The sequence below is a fragment of the Candoia aspera genome, chromosome 2 (genome assembly GCF_035149785.1).
Source record: "Candoia aspera isolate rCanAsp1 chromosome 2, rCanAsp1.hap2, whole genome shotgun sequence".
Lineage (NCBI taxonomy): Eukaryota > Metazoa > Chordata > Lepidosauria > Squamata > Boidae > Candoia > Candoia aspera.
In genome coordinates, this window is record NC_086154.1 from 100279206 (window position 1) to 100296415 (window position 17210).

Consider the following 17210-nt stretch of genomic DNA (forward strand, 5'->3'; position numbering starts at 1 on the left):
ATTGTGGTTCTCCTATGCAGATTCGTCCCTTCCAAGTTTCCTTTATCACATCAAACTGGCAAAACAAAGAGTCAGTTGAGGGCACAGGAGCATTTGATGAAATGGCACAATGGAGAGAACTTAATTGCATTCTTTGAAGGATCTGAGAGCTTACAGGTCTATTTTATATTCATATGGACTGGGGCTCATTCAGTGATAACTGGAAATTTACAGTACAATGACATGAGTATGCACAAATCTTATGAGAAGGTATATTTTATTTCAGATATGCAGTAGAAAAGATGTTAGCACTGAATCTAGAAGATAAATTGCAGCATTATTTAAAAATGACATAAAGGAGGCAGCAGGACCATGGAGAGTACTCAGTGACATGAAAGGAAAACAAGGCCACTGAAAGAATGGCGTCCTGTAGCTTCCAGGGATTTGTTCACTCATCAAAATTCTAGTTTGGCTGCTTTCTAAGACTCTGGCCAATAATTCAGTGAATTAACCACTGTATATTGAACATAACAGAATATGTGTATTAGACATAAGCATGATAGTATACAAGTAATTTAAAATCAAATGCAATATTTAATATAACTCTTACTTGCATTTCATAATGCATGTTCCTTTCTGTTTTTCTGGAACAAATAGCACTACAGAAACAACATGTATAGTGTAAGAGCTGTACCATTATGTTTGCCATGTGGCTTCTCTACTGAAAACTCAAAAAGAATCTCAAGGACATCATGTACACACAAACACACAGAGTACAAAATACTCAATCTGCAAATGTACTCCTTCTGCTGACATTTCCTCCTGTTTTTCCTCTCTGAGTACTGCTCTGTTCATTCTCTATAGGTAGCAGTTCTCTTCAGCCGGATAACTGGTTTTTGGAAAATGCAAAGTTGCTCTGGCAGAAAGGTGTCTGTCTCATTCCACATGTATTGATGCTAGCTACTGAACAGTTCACAACTTATGTATAGTATCTCGAAATGCTATTCCCCTAATGTAGTTTACATCAACCTGTTCCCTAAGCAGGAGACACACAGAGTGTGAGAAACAATCTTATTTGATTTTCAGCCGCATTTTAGAGTTTAGAAACATCTTATTTGATTTTCAGCCACATTTTAGAGTTTAGATGTATGTTAAGATTTCTTTTAATCATAAGAAGTTATTTGAAATAGAGGTTTCTCATACAAAAAGTATTTTTGTTAAGAATTTATCATTTAGAAAAGTTCTCTGTACAGTGACATTCCATTCATGCCCTGCCATTATGGAGACATAATAGACATAATTCTGAGGTGAGCCAAGGCATCTGATATCAACTTGGGACAAGGCTCGCATCCTCAGAGAATTTGCTGCAATTCTGGTGGGCCCCTGTTTTTACTATTTCCTAATTTTATGTAGAAATGTTTGGTACAATGGAATTTTACAGTGGGCTCTATGTAAACATAAAAGCTTGCAGTAAGGGAAAAAGGAGGAGAGATAGGAAATGAACTTTTCTGACAGATTTGAGACAGAATGCTCCAGTGCAGAATAATATTTATTTGTTTGTTTGTTTATAATATTTATTTGTTCAATCTATATAGCTGCCCATCTCACATGGGTGCCCTTGACATTGGGTGGCTCACACAATTAAAAATAACAAAACAAAACAACACATACAAATAAATAGCCAAAATAATAACAACAAAAACCATTAGAACAAATTAATGCATTTAAAACATTATACCTAACTTGAAGCACAAAGAAATGACTGACTATTGAGTATTTGCATCATTTTTAGGGAATGAATCTTCAAAAAAACAGATACTCTCAATGACAAACAAACCAAACAAGGGTATGACAATTTAAATATCAAGAAACAAGGAACAAGGAGGTGTGAAACCGAACAACTCTTCCTGTCAACAATCAGTATGTTAACCATGAACAAGACAGAGATATCTAGAGATAATACAAAGGGTTAATTATTGACCAATGGTTTGGAGCCTAAACATTTGCATCCATGCTTTATTTTGATAGCAGAGAAACCAGAATTTGTAGAGAAGAGGCTGTTCAAATAGCAAGTTCTTATTTTATCAGGCCATGTTTCTGTTTATAAATATATTTATACCTGAAACCTGCATATTTCATGAGCTACCAGCCCACATTTTTCAGCAGCCAGGTATCAAGGAGGAAACTGGCAAGAAGGGAAGTGGGATGTTGAGGAACAGAGAGGGCCATTTTGTAAACAATTTGCAGTTGATTACTACAGAAAAGTCTGAGAAAATGGTAGCTTCTAGTCTATTACAACATAAAAGCATGATACACAGAGTTTAAAACCTTGGGCCATTCAGCAGGAAGACCCTGGGAGTTTATAGAAGCTGATCTTTGTCATTATGGCAAATTGTATCAGAAATCAACTTTTCTATCCAGCCCTCATCTTTGGCTTCAAGAGAAGAGGTTGAAAATCTTAGAGATGTATTGTAGTGACTTAGAGGAAAGCCTGAAACTGTAAAAGCATTCCAATCAATCTGAGTTTTTTTTTTTTGCAAAAGCCAGAGGTTGTTAGACATATGGCTGAACAAAATATATAGCTAGTAGCTTGCCTTTAGCTTAGTGTGCAGAAGACAAACTCAAGCCAAATCAGATCATCAAAATGTGTGGCTTTTTTATGTTTTGCAATTAATTGAAATGGTACTACTCCATATTATCCATTGCTGCCTTCAATCTTTTAGGACAGAGGTCATGGCTCCAATGTGCTTAAATTATATGGGTAATTATATGTTTAACCTGTATCAACACACTGACTTTACCCTGAGTCATTTGTATTATTTTTAATTCAGTCACAAGCACACAGCAAAGATTGAAATATCAACCAGAGATAATAGAACACAATTCCCTACCATCTGAACAGGTGTATATGCGTTTTCCTTCCCTTTCTACTGAAAATGGAAAGTTCCAATCAGCATGCAGAAAATAAGGACAAGAAGACGACAAAAAAAGGCAAGCACATCAACCTGTCCACAATTAAGAATTATCGTTTGTTTTAGGTCTGAATCTGGCCTGAAAGTTAGAAATGTAAGGGGATTGTGGCCAGAGGAGCATATCAGCCATAGTTAAATTGTTGCACATACCAGGGGCCGATTATGTATTTTTGACTTTAAAGGTATTTATGGCAAAAGTTGTGGCTCAGATTTATGGTTCCCATATGTATTACCTACCTACCTACTTACCATCTATCTCAGCACTTTAACCATCCAAAAGAACCATTTGAATTGCTAAGGAACATCTTAATAGTATAATAATGTGTTTTGAATGCAATTAGAAACTCCATTACCAAGGAAACAATCAGATAAATGAGGCTTAAGCCCAGATGAAGAAAGTGGTTTAGAGAATCACTGGGGCAGCACACACACCCTACACGTGAAAAGAAAAGAAGGAAGAAGGGAAGCACATTCAGACCTGCAAGGTTCTTATATTATAGCTGTTCTAATAAAGGCCGTTTTAGATCTACATGGTGTCTGCTTCTTCATCTGGTCTACCTAATAGGGCTGAAACAGAATCTTATATGATTTAGTTGAGGGTTAAGCCAGTGTTCTAAATTTCAGGCAGAAATTACACTTTTCCCCCTGGGTTTGGCCTTCTGATGCTCTGGGTAAACTACTGGTCCACTTGGGTAAAAATAATGGCAGAGAGTTACACTATCATCGATTTGCTGATATCTGTGATATCTTTAGAAAACTAAGCAAATGCTTCACCAGTACAGAAGGGATGCTGTCATCCAAACTAACAGAAATATGGTGCCTTATCAGAAGAAGGCCAATAACTGTAGGGAGAGCTTTACTGCAGCTAAATGTCTTACTATTTTAAGCTAGAGAAGAGTGTTCACATTTCACCTATTGGACTCCAGGTTCTGATGTATTCTATACTTGGATCTTATCCACCCATGTGATGTTTATGAGACTTAATCAATAGCTTATGTGCTCTTACGCAGTTTGTACTAAAGAGAACTACAGTCTGAAATCTCACCCCTCCTTTAATTAAAACTGCAGAAAGGAGAGATATTTACTATATACAATTCTTGCTAGACATGATGCCCAGAAATAAATGTATGAAACCATGCTTGATACATAGAATGACTGTATACTGATGAACTCTACAACTATCTGTTGCTATTCCTTCTCTGAACTGTATGTGTTGATCAATGATTGAAATAAAATTACTTGGTATTAGGGCATTATTTGTAAGCTGAGAAAAATGAGTCATGTGTCTATACATTCCATTGCCATATGAATTAACTGCTTACAATGTGCCATCCCCCTCCATATATATTGTAAACATCTTGAAAAGAGCAAGATGATCACTATTAAATTATCCTTCAATGCATATAGTTTCATACTCCAGAGAATGAAAGCAGTGTATGTTAATTGCAAAATGCAATGGAACATAATGCACAGCATTTTTGTTTGCAGGTACTCAGCCAGAGCAATCATTGCTCTACCTTTTAGCATCTCAGGAAAAGATCTTGGTGTAGAGAGATCTTCCATTTCTAGTTTGTCTAAGTTCAAGCATAGTCCCATCTCATGTTTAAAGAATATACTTCACAATGTTTGATAGGCTGAAATGGTGGACTGTGATGACTTGTCCTGCGGGGTCTCACATTGGAAGCATAAATCATTTTAGCTCATTCTGTTCTAGATCACTGACCTCAGTCCACCTCTTTGATATCCATGATAGGGAACGTGACAAGAATCCAGCTTTCCATACCCAGAATCTCCATTCTGAATTGCTACTCAGCTCTAATGGGGCAACTACATCACAGAATATAGTGGAGCTGGAGCTGGAGGTGGGGGAATGTTGGTATCCTAGCACAAAGAAATACTAAACATAGCATCACAGACACTCAGCTCTAAGTAACTCAGTTTTAAAAGAAAGAAAATTGAGGCACTGGGATAAAGCCATAACTTCAAGTTCTATTTTTCTGGTGGAATTTTTACAGTTAATTGCAATGATGCTGACGTATTTCCTGAAGCCACAGTTAGTCTGATGAACAGAACCACTTCTGTCCCAAGGTAATATTATTGATGTATTATATCTAAAACAGTGCAGCAATTTTGGAGCATCATACATACTCTGCAAGCAAGACAGTATTTGTGCATATAGTTGTGGCAATCATATGTGAAAAAAAGCATTTTCTAAAGTCCCGAGATGTACATTCCTCAGCTCCCCATTACATCTTATTTTCCATATATTTTTTAATTCACACATACACCTTTTAAGCACTACTGAGTATATGGAACTGCTGTGCTGGATTAAAAATATCCCACAGTCCTGTATTCTGTTTCCAGCAGCCCCAGGCATCTTTAGGAAGCTCACCCAAGCAAGACTGTTTACTTGAAAGCACTCAGACAGCTCACCCTCAATGACAAAAGCCAGAACAAGGAGACACAGAATGTAAAGCTGCCATATGAGATTTTTATGCAAGAGTTTTGCCTTCTTGCAGTGAAACATATGAACCAGACCCTCAAGAAAATAACACATATTTCACTTTGAATCCAAAGCCACCTATATGGATGACAACTGAAGTGAATGGTATCTACTTTAGAACGAACACATTTAGCCTTGGGAAGGATTCTTCTTCTTTTTTTAAAGATAAGCCAATCTCTCTTATTCACACCTCTGTAAGTGGTATTTATCAAGCTTTCCTCATTGACCAGGATAATTTGAAAATCAACTTTCTAATACAAAGTTTGGAAATAATAGCTACAATTATTTCTATTACTATAGAAAATTCAGCTGGGGATGAGGAGGGGGGGTGTCAATTCCAGAAAGGCTCTTAATTGAATAGTGAAATATGGAATACTGGATAAAGCTCAATAGGAAAACATTTGTTCACCACTTTCCTATATTGCTCATGGCCATTATCTCTGAACATTTTTTAAAAAAATCTTTCTTCCCCTTGCCTTCCTGCCTTATCAACTAGGCTGGCATCTTTAAAAGAAAGATCCTCCTTAACCTGACTGATTGTGGTAGAAATGAAGATAATTTTTGGCAGGTCTGCTAGAAACAAACCAAAATACTTGGGACAAAAGAAAAGATGCTTCTGAATTGTTTCTGTTTTCTTAGACTCCACTGGAATGCCTCAATTTGTGCTTTCCTGCCAGCAAGTTCCCTTGTTTGATTAGACTCAGTGAAAAATTTGAAAGGATGATTCAGAGAAGCTCACAGAGATTTTTTTTCTGGAAGTTCCATATGTTGTGTCCACTTCCCATCCCATTTTGTATACTTTCTTCTGTATAGCATCCTACCCCACAGGACAACACAATCCTATGGGCTATGCCTCCACCTCAGTAAACTTTATTTGAACACACAAAACACAGACAATACACACATATAATGTTTTTTCTGTGACAGTTCCACAGTACTCACACTGCTTTGGATGACATTTATAAAGAAAGCTTTTCTTCCATTGGTTAAACAGCAAAAAAATCAGAGAAAGAAAGGGGGGGTTGGTTGTTTTCGTTTTACAACTTGTGAATGATGAACATCCATGGAAACATCAACAGGAATGGATATATGAAACAATATGCCTTCACATACAATACAGTGTTTCTATAGAAATAGAATTGTATCTCCAAATACATGATATAAATGTTCAACAGTCTACAAGTAAGTCAGCAGGAACAATGTTGTGTCATCAAGGTGGCTTGTGCCTGTCCTTTAATGCATTTGTGTGCCACAGAGTGAGATGGATCCCAAAAAAGACTTGATGGTTAGCTAGCTTGGAAACTGTATGTTAGACCCAATGAGTGGTCCAGCCCTATTAAAGCTTTCCCTCTCTCCCCTCAAGTCTTTCAAGGAAGTTGGCTCACTCTTCAACAGTCTGAAAGCAATAAATGTGCACAGAAAAACCTATAAATAAAAAGTCATGCCACACTGCATTGGAAACCCACCCAAATAGACACCAGAGTGATTTTTAAAAAGCTATCCAGGCTTGGGTAGCAAGAAGCTCCTGCATATCAGTTATGAGTGTCACCATGATTTCTAGATGGTAATGGTAGGTATAATTTGCTATTTTACATCACCACATCAGCACACCCAGCATTGTACTGCATATACATTATGTTACACAGAACATACACAGTGCAGGATATGGATATTGACATGTTTTTCAGATTTGTACAATAAAGAGTGTGTGTGTGTGTGCATTCTCTCTCTTACACACACATACACACACACAGATTTATATTTGTCACAGATTTGGTAGACAGACAAAAATATATGACCCTTAAGGAAATCACTTTATAAAATACTTACAATATTGTATGTGTGGAAAGGATAAATATATAAATACAATGCACTCTTGTTATACTGAATATGCTGATTCAAATTCAATAGAAATTGTGAATAATATAACTGGTAGCTTTATGGCACGATCTATAATGAGCATCTCTTGTAGAAATCTCATTCAAATTTTGGAGATAAAATCTAGAGGAGATGCAAAGGTGATTTAGTTCAGTGAGACACTATGTGGCAGGGCCACAAATCCATTTTCACTCTACAGATAAGTTTATGCAGTCCAGAGTCCAACATACAATAAGCAAAGAACAAATGAAGCACAAAAGATTCTCAAGATTCATGTATGAGCACCAAGAAGCAACATATTCCAAGGGAAAATAAAACTAGGCACAACAAAATGAAATTCCCAAGGTCTTTAGTCAGACTGATCATCAAATCACTTTCTACTGAAATCCAGAGAAGGTATAGGACAGCCCCACTTCCAGGCTTAGCTGCATTGCTCGGAAGTACCTTTGGACATGTTTGCAAACATATGTATTTGCATAACTTACCAATGGGAGTTGTGAGCCTTTTGCCCTATTGTGCAATTCCTACTTTTTCCAGTAGGGTTGGTAAAGGAGATTTTTTAATTAGATTTGACCAGAATGCAGATTTTTTCTCTATGTGTGATATAAGCACACCAAAGGGGTAGTGCAGTATACAGTTTTAAGTCAAATATACTATGTTCTCACAACAGTATCCCACTTTGGGAATGGTATCACTATTTCATGCCATAGTAACTTTATGTACCTTTCTGTTTCTTTGGCAAATGGCAGCAAGACAGGAGGTTTGCATTCATTCAGCTCAATCAACCTGTCTTTCTGCCATTCTGGAACCTCCTCCAGATGTCCATTCCATGCCTCTTTCCATGGGATTTAAAAGGCCACTGCTGACATTTTATTGAACTTGCAGCACTATGTTCTGGCATAAACCTATGATTTTCCACACTAATGCTGTTATCTGGTGTCACACATAACCAATCTTCCAACTGAGAGACTGTTCTCAAGCACATATTTTCTATTCAACAAAAAATAGTTTCCACTGTACCCTTGTTGTGTCCTCTTCCTAATGTGACAAACCCAGAAGAGATGAAATTATGGAAATCTGGACCTCCACTTCGGTAAATATCCTTTCCATAATGACCTGCCAAGGAAAGATGAGAAATAGCACATCATTTTATGCAGCTCAACAGCAATTCCATTCCTGAGCAAAAATTCAAAAGGGAAGCTACAGTGCTACACAATGCCTGTGGAGCAGAATTTATTTAATGTTTGTTTATCCAAGTGACCCAGCCTACATTACAGGATTGTTGTTCTAGGGAAAAACAGGAAGAGGGAGCATTATATACAGTGTTCTAGCTTGTGAATGAAAGGTTATTTAGTTAATAAATAAATGGATTTCTATCCCACCACTATCTATGTTAGATGCTAAGTGGCTTACAACAGAACAGTACAATTAAAATATCCATGTTATAAATTATTAAGAGAGCCAGTTTGGTGTGGTGGTTTAGGCACCAGGCTAGAAAACAGGAGACTGGGAGTTCTAGTCCCACCTTGGGCACAAAGCCAGCTGGGTCACCTCGGTCCAGTCACTCTCTCTCTCAGCCCTAGGAAGCAGGCAATGGCAAACCACTTCTGAAAAGCCTTGCCAAGAAAACTGCAGGGACTTGTCCAGGCAGTCACCAGGGGTCAACACAAGGCACAAATAAATAAATAAAACATCTACAGGAATTATAAATTCAGTATCAAAAACAATTCAACAGCAAAGAAGCCAACAGACCAGCAACCTGATGGAACCATCCATTAACCTGCCAAAGCTCTCTGGAAGAACTCTGTATTTAGCATCTTCTGAAAGATCATTAATATAAGGGCACTGATCTCCAAGGGAAGGTTGTTTCAAAGCACAGGGCCATTACCAAGAAAAGCTACCCCCTCCTTACTTGGTGGACCACCAATAGTTTATCCCAAGATATGAGTATCAGAGAGGCCTTCTCTGGAATGGAGAAGGTTGCCCTGTAACTACCTCAGCACCAAGCCATATAAGGCTGCATAGGTCAAAAATAATACTTAAAAATTGCACCCAGAAGCCCCCCATATTTTGTGGGGGACCATCCACAGTTTATCCCAAGATATTTGTATCAGATAAGTCACATCTGGAATGGAGAAGGTTGCCCTGAGGATGAGCTACACCACAGCTTCATTCAAGGGTGCAGGAAGCACCACCTCTTGGAGTAAGGCATTGACTACCTCCCATATCTCACCTGACACACTCCTCTGGCCACACATAGTGTATGTGTATGTGTAGGCATGGATCTAGCATGCAAGTGTAGAATCATACTAGAAAGCACACTATCTACTTCACTGGAATCCCCAGGGCGAAAGGAGACCCAGCTAATATGGCAAGATGTTGCTCCAGTGATTACGACTGATGAATGTGGGCAACTGTGCTGTGCAGAATGGTCAAAGCTACCAAGTGAGTAGCTGTATATTATTTCCAAAAAGAAATTGGTCACCCTAAACAAGGTGCTGCCAGCTAACAGCATGCTGATGCAATAAGTAAGGAAACATACAGCTTTGCCTCCCTTACTGTACTTGAGCTTGTACATGGCCTCTGTCAGATTCACTTTTCATCTTCTTCCACTAGTGCTCTACACACTGCTTCTGACACTTCACCTTCCAGAACTTCTCAGTAAACCAAGGAAACATCTGGGTTTGGCCGACAAAGAGAGGCTACTTAGGAACAAGTGCCTCAAGAACCTGTGTCATCTGCTGCAAGCAGCTAACCAGGCCATCAATGGAACTGCCTACCAGATTGCTAGAAAACTCCCCAAATGCCCATTGGAATTCATCCAAAGCTATGAGATGCTTGGAGCAGATGATTTTAAATTGGCCCATTTCCCTAGTGATCTTGGATGGCAATCAACTTTACCTCATCCAGGAAATGATCTGACTACAGCGAAGGTCTGAGTATAATGCGCTCCATATCCAGAGAATCTAACAACTGCTCTGAGGCAAAACCAAGGTCCAGCATATGCTGCTTGAATGTGTTAGGCCAGGGGTCAGCTGGGACAAACCTTTGATCCCCACAAAGGCCATGAATTCCCAAGCCTTAGGGGATTGCACTATCAACCTCAAGCCGCTCTCCCACTGCTGCTCCTCATAATCTAATTCCTGACCCTTCTCTGTCCTTCTCTTTGTGGACAGAGGTTTTGCTGTGCCTGACTGAAATTTCAGATAGACTGGAAAAGGCCTCTGTCTGAAATGTTGGTACTTAGTTGCAACCCTGCTAAACATGAAGCCTTCCGGATATATTAAGACAGCAATTCTCAGTATTCCCTGCCAGCAGAAACAGGCCCACAAGTTGGGATAAGCATACGGTATATTTAAGAGCAGACTATTAACAAACTTTAGTCAAACCACATATGGACACAAACCCTTTTCTTGCAGTTCCCAGAATTCCAATTGGCAATTTTCAGAGGTAGATGTGTCAGCCATAGGATATACTTAACAAAAAGAAAAAAGAACCCCCTTCAAAAAAAGAACCCCCCCAAAATCTCAATTTTTCACCTCAGATACCAGTGGCCAGGAAATTCTAGGCTTGTGCACCTATGTGACATGATCACCTCCTCATGCAAGAAAAAAGCTTGCTCTTTTGGCCACTTGCTGCCAAAATATTCCGTGCCTCTGCCGCAGGCAAACAAATAGGTACTCTGAAGAACTAAGATAATATTTACATTTGCAACAAAAAGAAAAGCATTACACTACATAGAGAGGACTGTGATGGATGATCTGTAGAAAAGATGTAAGCCTGTGGTTGCTTTTATGTTTGTATGCTGTATTGTATTTTATTATGCTTCACTGGTATTTATTAGGTTTCTAAGCTATGATGAATTCCAATTATTGTCCTTTCCATTATTTTAGGTTTCAGACTGTTGACCAAACTCAGAAAACTAGTTCTATGAGGTACAGTATAATAAACACACTACATTTTTCTGTGCCTCCAATATAGCTGAGGTCCTTGCCTTTCCAATACAGCTTACCTTTCTTCAACTTGAAAACTGAGTTTTTTCCTAATTGTAGGTTACTGCCTATTAGTCAGTCCTGAGGATTTATATGTTACAGTATTAGGTAAATCCCCAACATGGATTAATACATCCCATTTGGTTCATGCCTGCATGGATACTGTATTCAGTATATGAGCAGAAAACTGTAGAAGTATGTATAATCCACTGCCTTTTCATTAGTCCCAGGTAAAGAGTCACATATGCATATTTTTCACTTCTCTCATTTATATACTCACCCCTAAGTGTGCTCATCGGTGCTTGTTCATGCATATCCAGATAACATTGTGGCATTCTACCATTCTTTATGGATGAGGGACCACTGTTTCTTTTTCAGCCTGTACATATTTATACTGTTCTTTAGATCAGCCTTAACTATACTGTAGGACATGCAAAGCTGCCCCATAATGAAAGAAAAATTATTGTTTTTAAACAGAATTGCAAACTTTCTTCCACCTCTGAGCAGTGGCCTGTTTCCTTTAATCACAATGATTTTTTATAGAGTTCCTTGACTGAGGTTGCATCTTCTAGGTCTATCTTATTTCTCACAACTCAGCTGGCTCCAGTTGCTGGGGCTCATTCTCCTGAGATCAATTCCATTCACATTTTCTCTCTTCCATTTCAAAAGGTAAAAAAACAACCACTGAAAAATAAAAACCAGGAAATTCCAGAAGACAACTGTGTCACACTGGAAAAACAAGGGGCTGCTCCATACACGTGCTCGTTACCTTTCAAAAAATGCAGTTAAATTACAGAGGAAAGGTCCTTTTCAAGTCCTTTTCAAAATGGACAAAGCTGCGTATGAATGAGTATTTTGCTTGTTATACAATAATATCCAACTTTATCAGGGCATTCAGCTGAAAAGGGAAAACTCCATGGTACAAATATATACACTCAAAGTAAATTATGTAAGAAACTAATACGGTTACAACTGTTAAATATATTTCTAGCCTGGAATAATGGAGTTGACTGAACAGTCATTATCCACCTATCAAAAATACTATTCCTAAACACAGATTTTAGAACAGTGAGCTCTTCCAGTACTTAAACACCAGCTCAGGATGTGCATATCTGCGTGGGTGTGATGTTAAAACTAGTGTTTGAATCTTCCACAAAAAATCCACATAGCAAGAGAAAAGAACTGCTCTACACTTTCAGCCGATTGTCCCTTCTTTTATTCATATGCGTTCAATTGCTTGAAACAAACTAATCAGTGGCACAAACCATCCAAAGATGGTTCAGGTTCTCTGCATACCCCAGAACGGAAGGAACATTTGTTTATAATGCCAATCAAGCCATGGCCACCTGAGAGAAACACTTGTGGTTGCTAGTCTACCTAGATAATGAACTCCCTAGGAAGTGAGGGAAGGAGCTTTAAAGTGCAGAGGGGCCCACAGGCACCATGGCTATCACAGCTGACTACCAGGTAGGACTCTGCTCCTTCTGCAGAGGGCTGAACACTGCAGCTTCCCTTCTTGGAGGGACTTGCTTTTCAATCCAAATTAATATCCTTCTACTTCTTCTTCTGCTACTGCTTTGCTGCAGGTAGGAAGTGTTAGTCGGAGGGCAGGAAGAATTATCAAGTTTATCCTCTGTTTAGATAATTGCAGCGGTGTATTTCATTTTATTTCATCTATTTTTCTTCCATTATTTTCTCTACTTTTGCTATTCACTTCTGTTCCAGTCTCCCTAATTTACTCATCATAAATGCATTTTCTTTCACCTTCATGTTCCACAGCTCTCTTTGTCCCATCCACATCTTCTTCATTGCTTTGTTCTCCTTCTTCTTTCACACCTCCTGCCATTCAATAGTTAATGTGACAGGCCATCATCACAGCATCTCCAAAAGCTGCAGATAAGGGATCTCCTGAATTTATTTCCCCACTCCATGTACAGAGATAAATCAGGGTACATTTGTAGCTTGAGTTATTCAAGATCACAGAGAAGGTCTCCAAAACAATAAGGATGAGATGGAGATTTCATTGTTGCTCCTTATTTTTCTGTTTTCATTTATCCCTAAATTGTCGACTATCACTTTGGATATGATGTCCATTTCAAACATCAAAAATGATACATTGGACTCTAATAAACAAATCATGATGCTGAAAACCAGTAATATTTAACATTTCTTTAGAACTTAAATAAAAATTCCATAACTTTTAACAGGTGATTTCCTACAATTTTATATTTTGTATAACAATAAAAATATAGCAGAAAAGCAGATATATGTTTTGCCCCTCAATGGTCCTATAGTAATGAACAGCCCTTTCAACTCCTGTCCCCTTCTTTGTGCTTGGTGCAGTCGTTTCATAGACTGGATTGCCATTGGATTTTAGTCTGAGTTTGAGTGGTATATAACAATATTAAAATTGATGCAAGAGTTCTGTAGAGAACTTTCAGTGTGACTGATGTTGGAATGGCACATTTTGGGAAAGAAAATCATAAAAGAATTGAAATAGTCATAATTGTTAACAAAAAACTTCTAAAGTCATTGCTTGGATATAAACCAAAAAATGACAGGATGATCTTAATTTGAGTCAGAGGCAAGCTGGTCAATGTTAGTGATCCAAGTCTGTGCTCCACCACAGATGCAGACGAAGCAGAAACAAGATGTCCTCACTTAATGACCATTTGTTTAGTGATGGTTCAGACTTACAACGGTGCTGAAAAAAATGACTTATGACTGGTGCTCACACTTATAACCATCACAGCATCCCCACGGTCACATGATCATGATTTGGGCACTTGGCAACTAGTTCGCATTTATGAGCATTGCAGTGCCCCATGGTCACATGATTGCCATTTTCGGCCTTCCTGGCCAGCTTCTGGCAAGCAAAATCAATGGGGAACCATGTGATTCGCTTAACAACCATGTAGTTTGCTTAATGACCATGGTGATTTGCTTAATGACCCCCACAGAAAAGGTCATAACATTCGGTCTCATTTGTTTAATGACTGCTTCACTTAGCAACTGAAATTCCAGTCTCAATTGTTGTTGTTAAGCGAGGACTACCTGTACTGAATATGTTAACATGGAAATCTTGTTGATACACCAGTGATGGTGAAGAACAGATTTAATGGACCATATCTGGACTTGGCTGGATCGGCAAGACAAGGCTTGGAACTGGAAGCAAGCTGGACTTGGCTGGAGCAGCAAGACAAGGTTTGGAACTAGAGACAAGACTGGACTGGGCTGAAGCAGCAAGACAAGGCTTGGAACTAGAGGCAAGGCTGTACATGGCTGGAACGGCAAGATGAGGCTTGGAACTGGAGACAAAACTGGGCTTGGCTGGAATTACAAGACGAGGCTTGGAACTGGATACAAGGCTGTACTTGGCTGAAACGGCAAGACGAGACTCGGAATGGGATGCAAGGCTGGACTTGGCTGGATCAGGGTGCAAAGGAGGTAGGTCCACATCAGTAGAGGGAGCTGACACTGATTCCATGTTGGCTACAGGCAAGGCTCCATTTCCTGGCGAGGATTCTCCTGTCAAAGCTGTTAGTGAAGTAGAACGGTTTTCTCTGGCAGTTTGCTCCTGGCACTGGTGCCTTTTTATGCGAACCTTTTCACACCACTTCTCCTCTGTAGCCAATCAGGCTGCCTTTTGCTTCGCATGCTTCTCCACTCTCCTCTCTTGCACACTAATTGGAGGATTCAAACCTTCCTCCAGATTCTGCCCAATCAGTGTCTCTGAATTCTCCCGCTCTGCTCAGTCATTACTAGTTTCTATTTCCCCAGCAATTTCCTGATAAGTTTCATTTTCCCCTTCTGGCTCAAGGTAAGTTTCATTTTCAGAGTCAAGGTCAGACTCAAACCTCACACCTACAGGTAATGAGGCAGCATACAAGTTGATAAATAAAAAAAATATCATTAAAGATTAAATAATTAAAACATTATGCATTGTAAAAAGCAAAAGAAGGCAAAACGGCTATCTACTGATACAGTATACTGAAAATAACAGAGGAAAGGCAAAAAGAAAAGGCAACAACAGAGGAAATTTTATTCAACTAAATGCTGCATTCCAGAGAAGTGCAAGAAAAGACCAGATATTATGTCTAAATAGGCAATGCAATAAAATTGAGGACAACAACTGAATGGGAAGGACAAGAGATTTGTTTAAGAAAATTTGAGAAATCAAAGAAAACTTTTACACTGAGGTGTGCATCATACAAAACATAGAAAAGATCTAATGAAGAGACGGTATGGATACATGCAAAGAAGTATACAAAAAAGTCCCAAAAAACACTGAGCTAAAGCCAGTATTTTGGAAGGTGAAATTAAATGGGCCCGAGAAAATAATGCTAACAACAAAGCTGAAGGAGTGGAGAAAACAACTTGCTTGGGATGGGACGGGCAATAGGTCTTCCTGGGGGTGGTTGGCGCTGTAGTGCCCTCCCCATTGAATGAGAGCTTTTCGCCACAAGGGTCGTATATTTATCTAGTTATAATTATATATATGTATATTTATATTTATATTTAAGATGGCGCCGAGTCTGCATGTGTATGTAGAGCGGGTACGATTTGTGGGAGGATTTTAGTATGTTGTAGAGAGTTAGAGAACTGGATATTTGGTCTGTCTGGTGGAGGAGTCTCTTGGGTTTGTCCTTCAATCGGAATAAATTGGACTGGTTTTCCATCTGGCCCGTGCAGCTTTTAATTCTTGCTGGGCTGTTTGGCGGCGTGAAACAGGATTGCGTGTGGCCTCCAGGGCCCATTCCCTTACCTGGATCTGCGGCTGGAGCGCAGCTTGGAGAGCTAGCCTTGGGGGCTTGGAGCCAGCAGAGGTGACTGGATTGTAGAGCTGCCAGGAATGTGGATTGGCAGCCTCACACAGGAAGTGCTTCAGGCCTTTTATATCAATGGCAGTGTGGCGGAGGGAAGGAAGCCAGCACGGAAGACAGAAGAAGCCCCTGTTGCCCTGTAGGAGGGACTGTGCCAAGGGGCAAAGAGATGAGGAGGTCGAGGCTGGAGTGTGTAGCCTCGTGGAGGTGAGGGATTTGCTGTGGCAAAAGCAGAGCTGGGCCAGGTTGGTTGCAATGGCTGGGGCTCTGTGGCTACAGCTCCCTCCCCCGTGCAGGCGGGCAGCCATTTCACCTCCTCCCTGGCTGAGAGTTGCTGAGAGTTATCTGCATGAACTGTTTCTAAGTGACAGTCTGTGATGAACGCCTACCCAAGTTTCCAACCAGACTCACACAAGAAGCTTATGGATATCTGACTTATTACTGGATAGTATGCAAGTTCAAGAGCAAAGCCGAGAATGGCAAAAACGTGGGTCTTTCAAACAATTAAAGCTTAGACAGTTCCAATCCCTCCCCCCAGAGTCAGAAAGAGTCCACTCCCCACAGCCTGCAGGTGTTCCTAACGGTTCCTAACGGTCTTTGGGAAAGTGTCCTTGAACAGGCGAGATAACCCAAATAGACATTCCAAAGTCTCTACATCAGTGCCTGGTACAAAAGAACAAGAGCAGCGCCCTCCCGAACAGTAACACGTGTCAGCACCAGCATGGCATGGGAACTGGTTATGATGTTCACAGGAACATTGAAACAGGAACCATGACACAGTCATTGTAACTGAAGACGACCAATAGAAGAACTGATCAAAGGACTGCGATCAAAAGGGTTAGGCTTATGCCCTGGATTTTGTCCCCTGTCTCTGGGTGAAAGCCAGGGAGGGGTTTGAATCACAGGGATTGTGTAATTGGAGCCTGAGCAGTCTGGTGAGAGGAGACTGGCTTATGGCAAAGAATGGTTGGTGTGGCTGGTGGATGGGGTTTAAGGAGGTGACCCTTAATTAACTTGAGGTGCTGAGTGCTAATACTGCAGAAGCACCTTAGGTATTAAGGAG

At 39.7% G+C, this 17210-nt stretch overlaps 1 protein-coding gene across 3 annotated transcripts in view; it reads right to left on the reverse strand.

Moving 5' to 3' along the window:
* The window catches only part of SHISA6 (shisa family member 6), a 326089-nt gene that overhangs the window by 248654 nt on the left and 60225 nt on the right, over positions 1–17210 (reverse strand). The window contains exon 3 of one of the 3 annotated variants that reach the window (XM_063292579.1): positions 8353–8448. The exons of 1 other annotated variant lie outside the window; for it this stretch is intronic. In XM_063292579.1, the coding sequence (XP_063148649.1) occupies positions 8353–8448 (96 nt within the window). Of the gene's footprint in view, positions 1–8347; positions 8449–17210 lie in introns of all 3 variants that reach the window. One more of the 3 variants, XM_063292578.1, reaches the window with a different exon arrangement.